The sequence below is a fragment of the Aplidium turbinatum genome, chromosome 2 (assembly GCF_918807975.1).
Source record: "Aplidium turbinatum chromosome 2, kaAplTurb1.1, whole genome shotgun sequence".
NCBI classification, from domain to species: Eukaryota; Metazoa; Chordata; class Ascidiacea; order Aplousobranchia; family Polyclinidae; genus Aplidium; species Aplidium turbinatum.
The window spans coordinates 45,728,911-45,745,610 of NC_137473.1; the positions used below are offsets into that span (position 1 = coordinate 45,728,911).

At 40.0% G+C, this 16,700-nt stretch overlaps 1 protein-coding gene across 1 annotated transcript; it reads left to right on the forward strand.

Moving 5' to 3' along the window:
* The first annotated feature begins 2,684 nt into the window (after positions 1 to 2,684).
* On the forward strand, positions 2,685 to 6,783 carry LOC145764822 (arylsulfatase J-like). Its single transcript, XM_082576500.1, has one exon. The coding sequence runs from the start codon at positions 2,720 to 2,722 to the stop codon at positions 4,307 to 4,309; it is 1,590 nt and encodes a 529-aa protein (XP_082432626.1). The 5' UTR covers positions 2,685 to 2,719; the 3' UTR covers positions 4,310 to 6,783.
* The last annotated feature ends 9,917 nt before the right edge of the window (positions 6,784 to 16,700 follow it).

The following is a 16,700-nucleotide window of genomic DNA, read 5'->3' on the forward strand; positions in this document are numbered from 1 at the left end:
TAGCCGACCGATTGCTTACATTCAAAATGCTGATGTTTGTTTGTCAGCATTGATGTTTGTTTGCGTCTATCTGCCATTGTATATCGCCAAGCTTTATAATGTAGGCTCAAGCCTCGAAATTCACGGCGGACATGTCCGCCGTCACAGCATGTGATGTCCACGGGAAGTACCATCTAGATCGGTCATATTTGTCCGCCGAGAAATAACACAGGAACTAGCGATACAAATCGTCATTGCATAGCACGAACAATTGTTGCGATAATATATTTTCCAGCGCATTCTAGCGCGCATCTAGAAAATGTGAATAATGTATCCCTTAGCTTCCATTCAAGGAGGAAAACTTTCGATTTTTACGTTGCTTCAACGATTGATGACATTGAATCAGCGTAACAAAAGTGAATTCTTCGCTATGAATCGATAGGAGTACAGGTACTTCTACACTAATCACGCGCAATTTAGTTCAAGTTTTACGTCACAATGTCTGGCTTTGATCTCCGAGTAATAATGATACGGCAAGGTTGGTTACTAAATTAGATTATACGAGTAGGTTATTACAGCAAGATGCAACAAAATTTGTTAAGTTTTGGTATTACAGTGAGAAAGAAAAGACCCAATGAAAATTCACTTTCGCTCACATGACACGCAAAAATAAACTTAAAGAAAAAAGCCTGTGAAACTTTGCACAGCAGAAAATAGTAGCGTTGGTGTAGAAATTTTCCGACTCTTGCCCAGAGCATTGTGACGTAATAAGCTACACGACCTCGTTCGGGGAAATTAATCAGTTATGTGACGTATTGACCAGCTACACGGCGCTTTGACTTTTCAAGCGCAAGTCGTTCTGATGAAAGCCTTTCAGAGTGACTTTACTGATTTTTTAAAAAGCCTTCTAAAACCGTGCGAAGAATTATTATCAAGATAAAGTGATTAAGCATGACGATCGACGGCTAATACTGGTGTGTCCGCCGTGAGACTTGATTTGTCCGCCGAGATAGCTGCTCAGACCGGACACGTTTGTCCGCCGTCAACAAAAACGAATTTCGAGGCCTGTAGGCTACTTCGAATTATAATATGCTGGTCACTTTGAACTTTAGCTCTTAATACGCGTAGATACTAAACTGAGCAAGCAGCAAACTGCACCTCGTTATTGACACTCCCAAGAAAAAACAAAGCGGAAGAAATCAAGAAAAACGTTTTTCAATCATTGTTACTATGCTTCAACGGCACCATGCTGGCGTTTATCAGCTACCGTACTTCTGTTCTTTTGTTATCTTAGGAGCAGCTTTCTTGTTGCAACAAGTAAGATCAACAAGATCTTTTAATTGAGATCGATCCGCAATGAAGGTCAAACTAACACAAATCTGAACTTAGAAACATTTGATTTAGGATTTTTTTTAAATAATTTGCGGGGGGGCAGCCACCCCGAGCTAAATTCACGGGGGGGCGCCGCCCCCCCGCAGTCGGCGCCTATGACTGCATTTACCATGATAAAGATACACAATACATTCTGGAAACAACATTTCTTTGCTGGTGTTATAAACAGAAACTTTTAACTGTTATATTGGACTTTTCTTCACTTTGTACAGTAGTGTAAAAATTGTTGATATTGTGTAGTGTATTCAGATCTTCCGTAACTTGTCTCAAAGCATGCGATAATGCGTTTCAAGCCATTCCATCTTTTTGTCATTAATCAATCATTTCATGAAACCGTAGAGGAATTAACGTTGATGCCTGCCTGCTATAAGAAGGTTTGTGTTTGAATGTGCGCCAACAAGCCTGCAAGCTGCTTGAGCAAACTAGAAGTAAGAGATAAGAAACACTCAGGAAACCTACTGTTTACTTGGTAGGCTTTCAACCTATGCCTCAGTCGTCTCATTTTATGTCTAAAAACGAATCTTTTCAATGTTTGGACACCATTTTAGATCCTTTCCCATGTTTAATTTCTTAAACCATAAACAGACATAACTAAGCAACAACACTACATTTAACATTATAAAAACAAAAAACAACAAGCGAACGTTTTCGGCTAGTCATATAGCCCTTTTCAAGCCTATAAGAAAAATACATTATTGAAAGAAATGCTAAAGAATCATATAGTATCACAGCAAAAATATGGTCAAATCTAAACATTTGAGAAACTGCCTCGCTCACACAAAATGATAACTGAAAATTACACAGCGCAACGGGTCAAGTATACTTGACCAAGTATACTTGACCCATACTTGACCCTTACCTCTCTACCCAAATTGTATTAATTTCTTAAGTTTGATGAAACGACACGTATAATGTGCAGATCAAAGTCCAGTGACATGCGAATACGAGAATTATTGTCTCAGATTGATGTCAATACATATCATGCTTGTTAAAGGACAGAAATTATTTTTTTGTATGATTAGTGTCATATTTTGAAGTATTCCCCCCAAAAAAATCAAATTATGACTCATTTGCAATGCTTCTTATTCGTTTAAACTGCGATCGTTTCCTCATCACAAAAGGTTTACGACCGCGAACCTTTGCAATTGGAACCCACTGAAATAAACTTTCAGCTTTTTATACAGTTTTTGTTAAATAAAAAGATGAAAAAGTTAATCCAGAATTATTATTATTAAGTTTATTAATAAAAATAATAGGCTATTTAAGTTAATGAAGTGAAATGTCATATTTGTATTTTTATTCCAGAAACTGCAATTTCTAGTCAATTGCATTCGAAACTTTTTCAAATATGCACAGGTTAGGTTTGCTCTTATGTGTTTGTTATCTTGTCATCTTGGACATATCTTTGGGTAGCAGCTCCAAACCAAACATCGTCTTCATACTTGCTGATGATTATGGGTTCAATGATATCGGCTACCATGCTATCAACCATGAATCAGATATGAAAACTCCATTTCTTGATTCACTGGCTATGGCTGGAGTGAGACTGGAAAACTACTATGTTCAACCGATCTGTTCTCCATCCAGAAGTCAGTTAATGAGTGGGAGATATCAAATTCACACAGGTTTACAGCATTATGTCATCACTCCACAGCAGCCAAATGGCTTGCCTTTAGACAACATCATATTACCTGAGCAATTGAAAAGTTGCGGTTATGACACGCACATGATAGGAAAATGGCATCTTGGATTTTACAAAGATGCATATTTGCCATGGAAACGAGGATTTGACACTTACTTCGGTTATTTAACTGGCGGTGAAGATTATTACACAAAATACCGATGTGATGGGACTACGTACTGTGGGTATGATATGGACTCGCAGGATGGACCTACAAATGCAACATATGGAGACTATTCTGCTCATCTGTTTGCTGGGAAAGCGGGAGAAGTTATTGATAAACACAACACTTCGAATCCTTTGTTTCTTTATCTTGCACTCCAATCTGTTCATGCTCCTATGCAAGTGCCTGCTTCTTACATTGAACCTTTTGCTCATATAAAAGACTCAAACAGACGTATATATGCTGGTATGGTAGCAGCAATGGATGAAGCAATAAAGAATGTGACTCAACACTTACAAGCTGCAGGAATGTGGGATAACACATTGCTAATATTTTCAGCTGATAATGGCGGTCAGACCCTTTCTGGAGGCAATAATTGGCCCCTGAGAGGACGTAAATTGACTTTGTGGGAAGGTGGTGTTCGTGGAGTTGGTTTCGTCCATGGAAAAATGCTTAATGTTCCCAATCCAAATGTAATCATAAACGAGCAAATGATTCATATTTCCGACTGGTTTCCTACCGTTTTAAGTGCAGCTCAGTGCCCTATGATGCCCGGAACTCAACCATTGGATGGTTTCGATCAATGGAAAACCATAAGTATGAATGCTAATAGTCCTCGCACAGAAATACTTCACAATATCGACCCTATTCATGTACCATACTTCCAAGGCAACGATCCCAAAAAGAACGCGCATAGAGTGAATACAATTCGAAGCGGCTTTGATACTTCTGTTTACTCTGGCATTCGCAGCGGTGATTGGAAGCTATTGACTGGAAATCAAGGCTTTGACGATTGGGTAAAGCCGCCTGAATCAGAAAATACAAAGGCAGTGGATATCACAGACCCTAAAGATTTATTTGGTTACAACCCTGGTGTTCAAGTCCATGATCCCAAATTGGTGCAGCTTTTCAACATCCGGAACGATCCGTATGAGAGGGTTGAAGTTTCTGATATTTATCCTGACATTGTTGACAAGTTGTTGGTTAGGTTGGCTAAATACAATGCAACCGCAGTACCGGTTGTGTTTCCTAAACCGGATCATCGCGCTGATCCTAAACTTCACGGAGGCTTTTGGCAGCCATGGATCAAGTAAAGATAACCATCATATAGGTTGCAAAATTTTGTTGCTGTGAGTTTTGATTATTTATTTGATATCCAATCTTCTTACTTGATGGTAAGATCTTTTAGTCACTGTTTTGTAATCAGAGAAGCAGTTCATATTTTAAAATATCATTGTGTTCTTTTGTTGGAGAACTTTGAAATCAGCACAGCATTTTTTCCACAAATCTGATTTGCTTATAAAATAAATCAATTGTTTTATTTCATTCCATTTTCCTGGTGTTTTAGATTTAATTTGATAGTGTTTCAATTTGTAAGGTTTTTGTTTTTGTCTCAGATGTGGTTTGACTGCCATTTAAGCTATACCAGCTTTCGTTTAATGCTCTAGACTGGATGTTGTGCTTTTTAATTTTATGGATTATTTATGTGTTGGTTTGTTATGAACCATAATAGAACCACATTGTTAAAACTCCGAGGTGATATTTCTATGTCAGAATGTTTGATTCACGTGTAAAAATGATGTGAAGTATTTGCTGGCGGCAAAACTGTAATTTTCTCATATTCAAGATCTAACGCAAGTTTTTTTCCCAGTTTGATTGGAAAACTCAAGCGGTTCTGCCGGGATTCCTTGCAGGGCTTGATTTCTGATACAATTTTGTAGAATATAAAAATTTCCTCAATTTTAAAATTTTGTTCACAACGCCTTTGTTATTTCCCATCGGGTGACACGCATGTTAAAAAATATCAATAAATTTAGGTCGAAACAGTGACGTCCTGTCTGCAGTTATGTAATGCTCTTGCTTCCCCAATTGAGCACTTTACCAGCAGACACCTTGCTGTTGCATTGCGCATAGCTCACCACTCTGGCAGTTTGAGCACTTTGGCAAAGTGGGTGAAAGTATATAAATGTGGTTCCTTGCGTACCACAAATGGAAAAACCACCACGCTGCATTACTTATATAATAAGGCGTTCGTACAGTGGCGTCCTGTCTGCAGTTCAACAAAACAAGCTTTGCGTCTCGCATTTACAACTATTATTTTACAATGATTCGTGGTGCGAAAGATTTAGTATGCAGTATCACGTGTCGAAAAGTACCGTCAAGCTTTTAATATTTGAAGTTTATGTCCGTTACTGATTCATGACGGCAAAGAAAAAGGTACTTTGAAAAAGAATATCTGAAAAAATTAGCTTTTGTTTGCAACAACTTTGTTTCACCAGTTTCCTTGCTAAACATAAAACTAAAGTTTGCTCACTTCAGCAAGTTAGTTTTAAAAGGTTTTCTTGTGGTTGTGGTTGTCAGAAAACAATTCAGTTTTGTTGATATAGTTCTCACCGGTCTTGTGTAGAATGTATAATTATACCTTGCTCATAATACCAAAGGCAATCCGTGTTTCTAAATGCCCCAAAAACGATAGGGTCATTTTGACCAGGCAAGGACTCAACTGAGACAAAAAGGGTAGCCTACTAGACCTACTGTACTGGCATGGGCTTAATGGTGGCCTTAATTTACGTACTATCTTTGACTGCAGACCAATCCTATTTGATTTTAATAATGTGTTTTCACTTATAATTGACTTAGTATTTTTGTGACGTAATATCGTACTACCTTTGGCGTTTATTCATATCAGAGATGTTAATTTGTTTCATGTGCACTTTCATATTCACTACATTATACAATGCTTAGTTTTATCTGTCTACATACACTTTTGTTTTATATACACCACATAATTTTGCTTTGTAAAATTAATGATTACTGTTTATAATATCATGCTTGCTTTGCCATGAAGAGCACTTTTGTTTGCAACTGTTACAGAATATTCTCAATGACTTAATTTGTGCCTTACATAGGCTACAGTACTTCTTTGAAGTTGTAATTGTTTTGTTGCAACACATGGATTGGGTATATGGATTAGTAATTGAGGCCCCGATCGAGAATGGAAGACGCCATGTTCGAGTTTCACCCTTGTTTGAGATCATCAACGGTGCATATCCAAGTTGTCTGGGTCGGCAATCGAACTTACTACTTGATGGAAATTGTGGACGTCCTTGACTTTGAACGTCCGTCGAGATTGTCGGCCTGCTCCGGCGTCCAGCATGCCGTCCTTAACCACCCTGACCACTCTGTAGTTGTTGTTGACTTCAGTCTGTATTGCGTTCAATGCACGATGAAACTCGAGCATGGCATCCTCCATTTTCGTTCGATGGAAACCTTAATTACTTCTATAAATCCCCACATTTCTATAATTCTTGTGTATTGATTAGTGCTTCCCAATCGTTTTTCAATTCACGGCCAACTTAATTGACAATGCTCTTTTTAATGCTTACAATACAGTATTACTATATTTTTCAGGTACTCACTTTTCTGTATTTGGATAAACGCAACAAAAATGAAAAATAAGTTAATTAGGTTAATTATTATTAATTAATTATTATTAAGTTAATTATTATTATTTTGTTTTATCACAATTATATGCATTTTATATACGCTTGAATGAATAAATCATCAAACTTTTTTCATCTTTTGTTTCTATTCGCGTAGATCAACATCGTTCTGTGACCCATCATGGTAAAGTCAATTTCATTTCTAATAAACATAGAAAGAAACTAACACAGCAAGAGTCAAGAAAAATGTTGGAACGACAAAATGCAAAATTTGACAAGTAGCCTGTTCGAGACAAAATAAGGGAATTAGCTGAAGTGCAGTTATATCGACTGAGATTGAACCGACTGAACCGCAATATCGACAGGGATAGAGAAGTAAAAATTCATAATTTTATCAACACTTAATTAAATTGATCAATGCGTGGCCACTGTGTTCAAGACCGTAGTAGCCTACCAGTACAGGCAGGGTTCGACCTTAACTTTTTTTCGCACTGGCCAACCGGACCAGTGGCTCACCATTTGCACTGGTCCGCACGAGATCGCACTGGTCCGTCCCGTTTACTGATAAAAACAAGATTGTCGTGGGAAACACGAGGCCAACCCAGGAAAAACCACCTTAAAACGACAATAATGAATGGTGGCAATAACATGGAAAATTTGGAAATATATATACAATGGCAATAACAGTAACAACAGTTTATCTAGGCAAGACATTCAATCTGCGTTGAGTCTTCAAACTACTTGGGGCTCTTCTTCAATTTCTGAATCCGATGATGGGTCATAATCGGAATTTGATGACGGGACGATCACGGATTCACGGTGTCATAATCGGAATCGATGTGTGTTTGTCTGGCCTTGTAAACACATAGCCAGTGTCGGGCCTTCTTGACCTCACAGATGAATCGTTTGCCTGGCTGGCTGGCAATCGTTTGCCTGAGCTGGCTGGCATACTCAGAACCAGGTCTACTCAGCTCAGAATGTTGTCAAACCTGCCCGTGTCACGTGTTGTTGCGATTACCCTTTTTCTTACGACTTAACACCGTCACGTGTGGTCACAGCGGTAAACCATAATTTCTTCGTGGGAAAATTGTAACTTAAAGTTCCCGGATCCTTTCGTCTGCATATAATGACCGAAGAAACACACACTTGAACTTCTTTTCAAAAGTGTATTTCTGTAAAAATTAGCCCACGGCTACCGAAAACGAGGGGGTGCAACGCGTACACCACTGAAAACTGTCACTACAGAACAGATTACTTGGATAAAAGACGGAACCTTTGTCCAGCTAGCAAGCACTAAGCCAACAGTTAAATGTGCGGCCAACTTTCAAACAATCATTTTACGAATGACCAGAATAGATAGCAATATCTCAAATTCACGTATGCAGTACTGTGACGCAATAATGAAAGACAATTATGAAGTCATTCCAACAGGTGTTTAGAGCTGATGTAATATTTCCTGTTTAAACAGGCCCAAACAGGCCCAAACAGGCTTGACACAATTCTTATGAATGCTGGTGCAATTTTGGCACATGCTTTAGGAATTTCCATGACGTAATATTCAGTAGACTTGAACGGTTTTATATGACGTTTGATTTGTACAGAGATTGGCCGTAACATAGCGGCCCCTAGTTATGACAGTCTAACATGGCATAACTAAAAAAGAATTGAAGGACAATCGTGAGCCAATGAATAAAACACACGATACACAAATTTTTTGAATCACTCACGTTTAAGTTAATACGCAAATACAAAGGGCATGCAAAGAATGAACAGCAATAAGAATAAACACGACGATACATGAAATTGGTACCATAGGTACACGCTAAATGACGCTATATACAATAGTTGCGATAATAACCGAATGTTCCGGGCTCAGACAAGGGTCGGCCACCGCAGACAAAACCAGGCTCAAACCATAACACTTAGGTGTTCTTTACGGGGGCGAGGCACGAAATATCCCTCAACACGTAGTCTACTTTTACTTTCCCCGTATTCTCATCATAGTTGCAGACGGCAACTTTGGCTCTACGAACCACAGGCTTCCCTTTCCTAATTTGTGGAACTACCTCATGCACCCTCCCAAGTTGATACTTCCCACGTTTACCAATGTCTTGGAGAGAACCTACCACTACAAGTTGACCAGGCTCCAAATTCTCAGCCATTTTTAGCCATTTTTTCCGGCCCTGAAGACCTGGCAAGTAAAAATCGATCCATTTACTCCAAAACTGCTGAGAAAGTGACAAATTGAACCGATAATCCCTTCTTAATTGGTCACGATCATGTGGTTGCCCAACAGCACAGTATGGGTCTAAGTATGGGGTCAAAAGTGAGGCAGGGGTGATGACAGTAAAATCCCTAAGGTCGTCACTCAAAGGTACCAAAGGGCGTTCGTTCACGATCCGAACGGCACTACCTGTGTACGTAAGCAGTTCAATAAAATTGGGCTTACGAATTGAAGAGTCCAAAATGTGAAAGAAGTATTTGGTCATATCGGCCACGAAACCAAATCTGCCAAGCCGCAATCTAGCCAAGAGATCTGCCAGAGAGTTTAACAAATCAGGACACGAAAACATTACATCATTAACACAAGTTCTTCGAAATTCAGACTTGCCCTCGTAAACAATGCGCTTTTTTAATTGTGACGTCACAAAGTATGGTAAATACCATTCAAATCCCTTGACATTTCCTGCTTCACCAGCACGCTCAATATAGCCATTAGATTTAAGATCTTTCATGGTGTCAGTAAGGAAATCACGAAGTTCAGGTTGTTTTAAAGCCTTCTTTCTTAAAGCAGCAGCTCTATCTGACGCCAACACAAAATTGTTAGGTAGATCAATATCTTCCTTCAACGGAACAGGTATCTCAAATCGACCATCTTTCAACTCAATATTCGGTTCGACAAGTTCTCTAGCCAAATTATCATTGCGAGACAATTCACAGGTTTCATTTTGCAAAGTCAAATCCTGAATGACTTTATTCAGGTCTGCTATTTCCATATCACGAGACTCAATTTTACGCTGAAAGCCAGAGATGACATCCGACTCTGAAGACGTCTGCACTCTGCACACTTTAGCAACGCTTTCAACTAAGGGTGACTTACCACCACAAGCCAACCAACCGAGAGGAGTGAGTAAAGCATGCGGTTCACTGCGATTTTCACCAACACGTTCTTCTTTTGCCCACATCAAATAAGCGTTGTCGTTTCCAATCAGTACATCTACAGTACTACAATCATTCAAATGAAACATATTCACGTCATGGAAATGACGGAAACTACTTAAATCCTGCTTATGTGGTAAAGTCTTAACATCGTCAGCCCAAGCTGGGTTAACCACCGAAGTTATATCACAAAACAGTTCATTCGTCTCTAACGACTGAATGTTGAGTTTAACAAGTTCAGCACAAGTAGGTTTCTGACCAGCCAGAGTATCCATTTTAAACGACGCTTTATCATACGGTTTAAGACCAAGTTCGCACACCAAGTCACTCGAAACAAAGGTCAACTGCGAACCAGGATCATGCTGACAATACACCAACTTCGATTTGCCAGTCATTGGATTCAAAACACGAGCAGCAGTAACGCGGTTAAAGGCTGCTTTAACATTTCCAATCTTAACATTACGCACAGGAACTCTGGCACCAGCATCATCTTTACCGACCGAATCCAGAGAATCACGTGACGTCACATAAAAATCATGCAGAAGAAAATAGTGTTTCCTATCGTTGTTAGGCCCACACTGACGACAGTTGTTTGCATGATTACAGTCCTTAACCATATGCTGGCGCAAACAGTTCAAGCATTTTCCAGCTTTCACAATGACATCTCTCCGACCTTTAGGTGTCAAGCGCAAAAATTCTTTACAATTAGACAAAAAATGATATTCAACTTGACCACGTGATGAACAACAAAAACATGCCGGTATGTCACTACGTCTGGCCACACCGCCGCGCGGTGCGCCAACAGCAGTCGAGTACTGCGAACTCCCTGAAATCACATTATCATGGGGTTTTACCGACGTCTGCCTAACCGGACATGAAGGCAATTTTCCTTTGCCAAACTTTTTAAATTGCTGCGACTCACCAGAATCGCCCATTAGCATAATGCTAAAATCAGTCGACTTGCGCGTTTCCTCTCGTACTACAAATTCAAACAAACTCTGAAAGGTAGGTTCCTCAGTGCTACCATACTGATCACCTAAAAAGTCAAGATAACGCTGCTTAGCGTCAAACGGGAGTCGCTTAGCCAAATCCAAAACAAAACGTCCTTCTAATTTATCACGCTGACCATAAGCTTTCGCGTAAAGCAAACACTGCGACAATTCATCTTTAAACTCTTTCAAATCACTGGAAGAGATAGAAGTCAATTTGCTACCATAGCGATACTTTCTAATTTCTGGTTCTGCGAAAAGACCTCCACGAACTCCAAAACGTTGGGACAAGCGAGCTAACGACATTTCTATCCTGTCTTCCTCTGACAAGCCAGGAGTGTCAGAAACCAAATTAGCAATCGTTTGTGCAGCTGTTCTAACACAAGCTGCTTGCAACAAAGTCAAACGAGTTCCCTTAAAGGGCGAAGCTGCCATCAAGGCCATAACACGATTTTTAAAGAAGACAAATGGCATATTATTACCATCGTAACCAATCAAGGCCGCCTTATCGAAGAACGTCCTACTATTTTGGTATTCAAAAAAGCAATCCTGCTGTTGAGAACTCGATTTAGCGGGAGAAGACAAGCTATATCCCTTAAGGGGCTGAGTGGGCTCAGTCACATGCACAGCCCGATCACGATCCTCACACACGTTAAAATCAGGAGACGCGATACGCCTCTCACAACCACCCAAATTACGTGTAGCTGGGCGATCAAAAACTAGCGGCGCTGAAAACTGTGAAGGGGGCAAAGCATTACTGCTAATGGCGGCCCCGTGACCTGTACGCTCTGGGGGAGGAGTTCGGTTGTAATTTGCAGACCTTGGCTCTACAGCCTTCGGAAGACCCTTAGCCGCGGCCCCGAGACCTCCTGAAACAGCTGGAAAACATGTGGATTGTACAGGTCCACTTACGGATTGAACAGGCGTGTGGAAAAGGTTAGGTAAATTAAACTGTGATTGATGTTCACTTCTGGAATGCCTAGAAGAGCCCTTCCTAGAGCTACGCCGGGAGCCCAACTCAGAACGATATTCAGCTAAAACTACCTCTTTACGTTGTTCGGCCCTCAACTGAGCGTCTTTGAGTGCGAACTTAGCAGCTCTCGCTTCGGCCTCAGCTCTCGCGATGGCCTCAGCTCGTATGGCCTCAGCTCTCGCGGCGGCCTCAGCAGCTCTTGCTTCGGCCTCAGCTCTCGCGGCGGCCTCAGCAGCTCTCGCTTCGGCCTCAGCTTGGATCTGGAGCTCCTCTCGTCTTAACTGTAGGTTAATTTGTGCAACTATCCGTGACGAGCTCTCAGACATCCTAGTGCTTACATTTGAGGCGCTATCCTCAGGATGTATGTCAGCATCCAACCTATCTGACAACTCACTTTCTTTTTGTTCGAAGTTATTTTTTAACGAGTTAAATTCGGGATCTACCCTATCACGAAGTTCTGCCAAGATTGCAGAGTTAACAATTTTACTCAAAAGAGCATGGAAATGCCGTAATTCCTCTTCTAAAGTAGATAAGTTAGACCGAAAAATTAACAGTTCCTGCTTATCACTCAAAGAACCTAGGGCCACAGAAAGTTTCCCAATTTGAGTCAAAATATCCCGTCTAAGATGCCGGGCCTCTCGAACTGACTTAGCCTCATCGTTAATGGGTCCCTCCCCAGAATGGCCTGCCCGACCGCAAAGAACATCATCAGGCTTAAACTCAGTCGAGTCGACGGCGGTCGAGTCCCTGTCACCACCGAGTGTAGACATATCAAATGTTAGGGCTAAATTTAACAATTAAAAAATTAAGTTACACAAACACACAAATTACAGTAGTTATAAAAAACTTAACTGCAAAGACCGTAAAAATACAAAAAAGAATTTAAATGCACGATACCGTAGCTGTACGAGTATGTGAAGTCCAAACGTCCACAAAACTTGCTTGGATTCTTCCACTTGAATCTTCAAGCACAGATGGATTGCCTTTAATCTTCTTTCTTGCCAATAAATGTCAAAGTTCTTTTTCTTCTGTACCAAACTGAGAAGAAATGTCTTTACTTTTCTTTACTTCTTTAGACTACCAACCAATAAGATCTTCTTTTATTATTTCTTTGCTTCTAAGTGCTTCTTGGCCTACCAACTAACTAACTTCGTCTTTTATTTTTTGCTTCTAAGTGCTTCTGTGCCAAACACTAGACAGAGAATCGTCTTTTATTTTTTATGGTCACAGCGGTAAACCATAATTTCTTCGTGGGAAAATTGTAACTTAAAGTTCCCGGATCCTTTCGTCTGCATATAATGACCGAAGAAACACACACTTGAACTTCTTTTCAAAAGTGTATTTCTGTAAAAATTAGCCCACGGCTACCGAAAACGAGGGGGTGCAACGCGTACACCACTGAAAACTGTCACTACAGAACAGATTACTTGGATAAAAGACGGAACCTTTGTCCAGCTAGCAAGCACTAAGCCAACAGTTAAATGTGCGGCCAACTTTCAAACAATCATTTTACGAATGACCAGAATAGATAGCAATATCTCAAATTCACGTATGCAGTACTGTGACGCAATAATGAAAGACAATTATGAAGTCATTCCAACAGGTGTTTAGAGCTGATGTAATATTTCCTGTTTAAACAGGCCCAAACAGGCCCAAACAGGCTTGACACAATTCTTATGAATGCTGGTGCAATTTTGGCACATGCTTTAGGAATTTCCATGACGTAATATTCAGTAGACTTGAACGGTTTTATATGACGTTTGATTTGTACAGAGATTGGCCGTAACAACGTGATGTTGCGATTGCTTATTTCTTACGATTTAACACGTGGTCTTGCGATTGCCTTTTTCTTACGGTTTAACACGCACGGATCACGTGTTTTGTTGTTTGAAGAGAAGCGCAAATGAGAACCACGCACTCTAAACGATCAAACGACATAATACGATGATATTTTCGCACTGGACAGTCGGACCAGTGCGAAACGATTCGTACTGGTCCGCGGGGAACTCGCACTAGACATTGGCCAGAGGACCAGTGCTAAGATCGAACCCTGACAGGAATGTGAGTGACGTCGTCGATCACTATGCTTTGACTGGCGACACTTGCCTCGCTCACACAGTAGGCAGGTAGGCTATGTTGCACTAACAGCTTTCAAAAGCGAACTGTCTGTTGGCTATTCAATAATAACTTGAAAGTAAAGCGTCCGCATCAAAAATAGTGATTCAAAAACCAGGTTCGTTCGTTTTCTGTATTTCTCAGTTGAATTTCATAGGAAGCTTTTTTTCACACTATTGCAATAATTGTAATCTGTTAGCATGCCTTTTTAATTGCGTACGGTACTGTGTTTGATCTATTGGCTTGCCGTGAAATTTTATTTAATAGCTTAGTGCCCAAACAAAATGCAGTTAAGTCGTCACGAAATTGGCACAATTCTGCGTTCTGATGCAGCCTTTAGTTGAACACTTACAATGCAGTCTCTGCTCACAAAATTGCATGTGTATTGTTCAACGTTTCATGATGTTAAAACATTTTAAAAACGTAAGTTTGCTTTGCAAACTGCTCTGTTTATTTAACAACACATGACTCAATAACAGTCACATGTTCTGAGGTAGTAAACATTTACCGTCTTTCAACAGCTTTTATTACCCTGTAATTCAAGCCAACTCGGACTAACATGCTCTGCTCAGGAATAGTAACATTTTTGTATTTTTAAGTTTGACATAGGCCTACCGTAGGCTATTAGATTACGTATATTAGATTTAGAGCTTGTTTTCAGTATGTTATCATAGCTTATTAAGTTAGTTAACTAACACTACGCTTGAAGATAGGCTATGTATATAAGAAACGCTTAAGGGGCCACGGTTTTATCTAACGTTGGGTCGAAGATGCAAAGGTTGCCTCAATATTTTATGGAAAATCATGCTTCATTTTTAGATCTAACAATGCCTGCTTTCGTGAAGGTGCACTTTAAATTTGAACATCTTGCAGCAGCCAATGGATTGTGTGTTCATGGAGCGTTGTGAGGTCCACGTATCTCTCCTGGGGTCGATATACAGGACAATAATAGATAATGTGGTGTGCACTGTGCAGTCTGAGAATCTGAGCCACATGCACAAGATGGTGAGTCGGCCAGGCCCCATTGGACACATGTTGCTGTTAAAACGGCCCACCCAATCCGCAGGCGATTGAGCTTCACCCATTCCTTCAACATCTGCATGAAAATAAGGTTTTTGTGGCCGTTCTATAATCTATTTCAAATCAGTGTTTTCACTTGTATTTCTGATCATATCTGGTCAGATACAGTAGCCTACTTTAAAAATGATATTGATTATTTTCTTTAATATGGTAATGCTACGTTGTATTTTTTATCCGGCTTGTATGCTTTCATTTTGAAAATGTCATAAATATTCATGCGGGTTGTTTGTCTTTTCGGTCGATTGAGTTTCGCTCGCCCGTTTGAAGATGACGACTTGAAGCATAGGAATTCTCAATAGATGGTTATTATCTTTAAAATTGTTCTACTGTATAGCGTTGCAATGAAGAGGTATTAACTACTCGGCAGCCGTGGCCGAGTGGTTAGCGCGTTGGGCTCGCAGTCGAGAGCCTGCATGTTCGACTCCAGCCACCCGCACATGCTGTTGTTTCTCTGGGCAAGAAACTTAACGATAATTGCCTCTACCTAGTGATCGATTTCGAGTAATGGGTAGTACCAAATTTAAGTCATAAGTAAAGTAGACAACCGGAAAACAGACATTGCCGTCGGCTGCAGCGTGGGTCAGGTGTATGTCGGAAGGCGTACACCGATGCATAGCGCTCAAGTCCGCTTTCCCGCAATGCAGGATAAAGATAAACAAACAAACAAAAAACAAAACTACACATCCACCGTGTATCTAACATCCGCACAGTGGTGAGTTTGCGCTGACGAGCGAAGGTTTTTATTGTTTTTCTCAATGCAAACTTTTACCTGATAAAAATAACTGCTCCTTCGATGCCGCTTTGTGGTAAGCTGAGAAACTGCAGTTGTCCGCATTTGCCACGTTGTTCTTCTTCAGATTTTCGCACAAATTCAATTCATCTACTTTTATCTTGTGTAGGGGATTTACTTTTTTCTCAGCATCAGTTGGTTAAAAATGCTCTTTGTAGGCGCGTGGGTGTCTAATAAATGGAACGAAAGTAAAAGTCCATACAGAATATATCCTTATTTTTAATAGGGAGACGTTTTTCTAGTGAATATTTCCAATCGCGATTTTTTTTTTTGCTATAAGTATTTTTCAGTAATAATTAGTTTTCCAGTCGGGGTATTTTCCGTAAGTTATGTATAGGGCAAACCCGGCGGTTGTCACAGCACGATTTCCATTTGATGACCCAAACGTAGCCTATAACCACGAGTTTTCAGTAGAAGGCATTGTTTTCAGTTCTCTTTCGTGCTAGCAGAAAAAGTTAATAAATCTGTCACCATAGCAGAAACTATTATTTTAGGAGTGTCATTAAATTTTAGGCAAAATTTGTTTTTCTTTAACTAAACTAAGAAATGGTCTGGCAAACTAAGATATGGTCATAACTAACCAGGAAAGATACCATTCGTTAGCTTTTAGCCTGCTCTTCTTACTACACGGAACAGCTAAGACATGCAAGTAGAAATGTACAACTGTAGCTTACATGGTTGTTGAAACTACGTGATTTCATACCACGGGGCGTGTTGTCACAGCTAAAAATATATTTATGCATATACAACGAGGGAATATGCGTACTTGTTAAATCCTAACGCGTTTTTAGGAAATAAAACTTAGTATTAGATAGTGGTAGACACATATATTCGACAGTGACACATACTTCTCAACATGAGCATAAACTCTTTACCAATACGTTCTAAATTATTTGTTTGCATTTTGCATATTCTCTTATTCCGTTCAGCTTGTAT

Bases quoted from the DNA above. Each gene is read 5' to 3' on its own strand.
- LOC145764822 (XM_082576500.1), top strand. From the start codon at position 2,720: ATGCACAGGTTAGGTTTGCTCTTATGTGTTTGTTATCTTGTCATCTTG.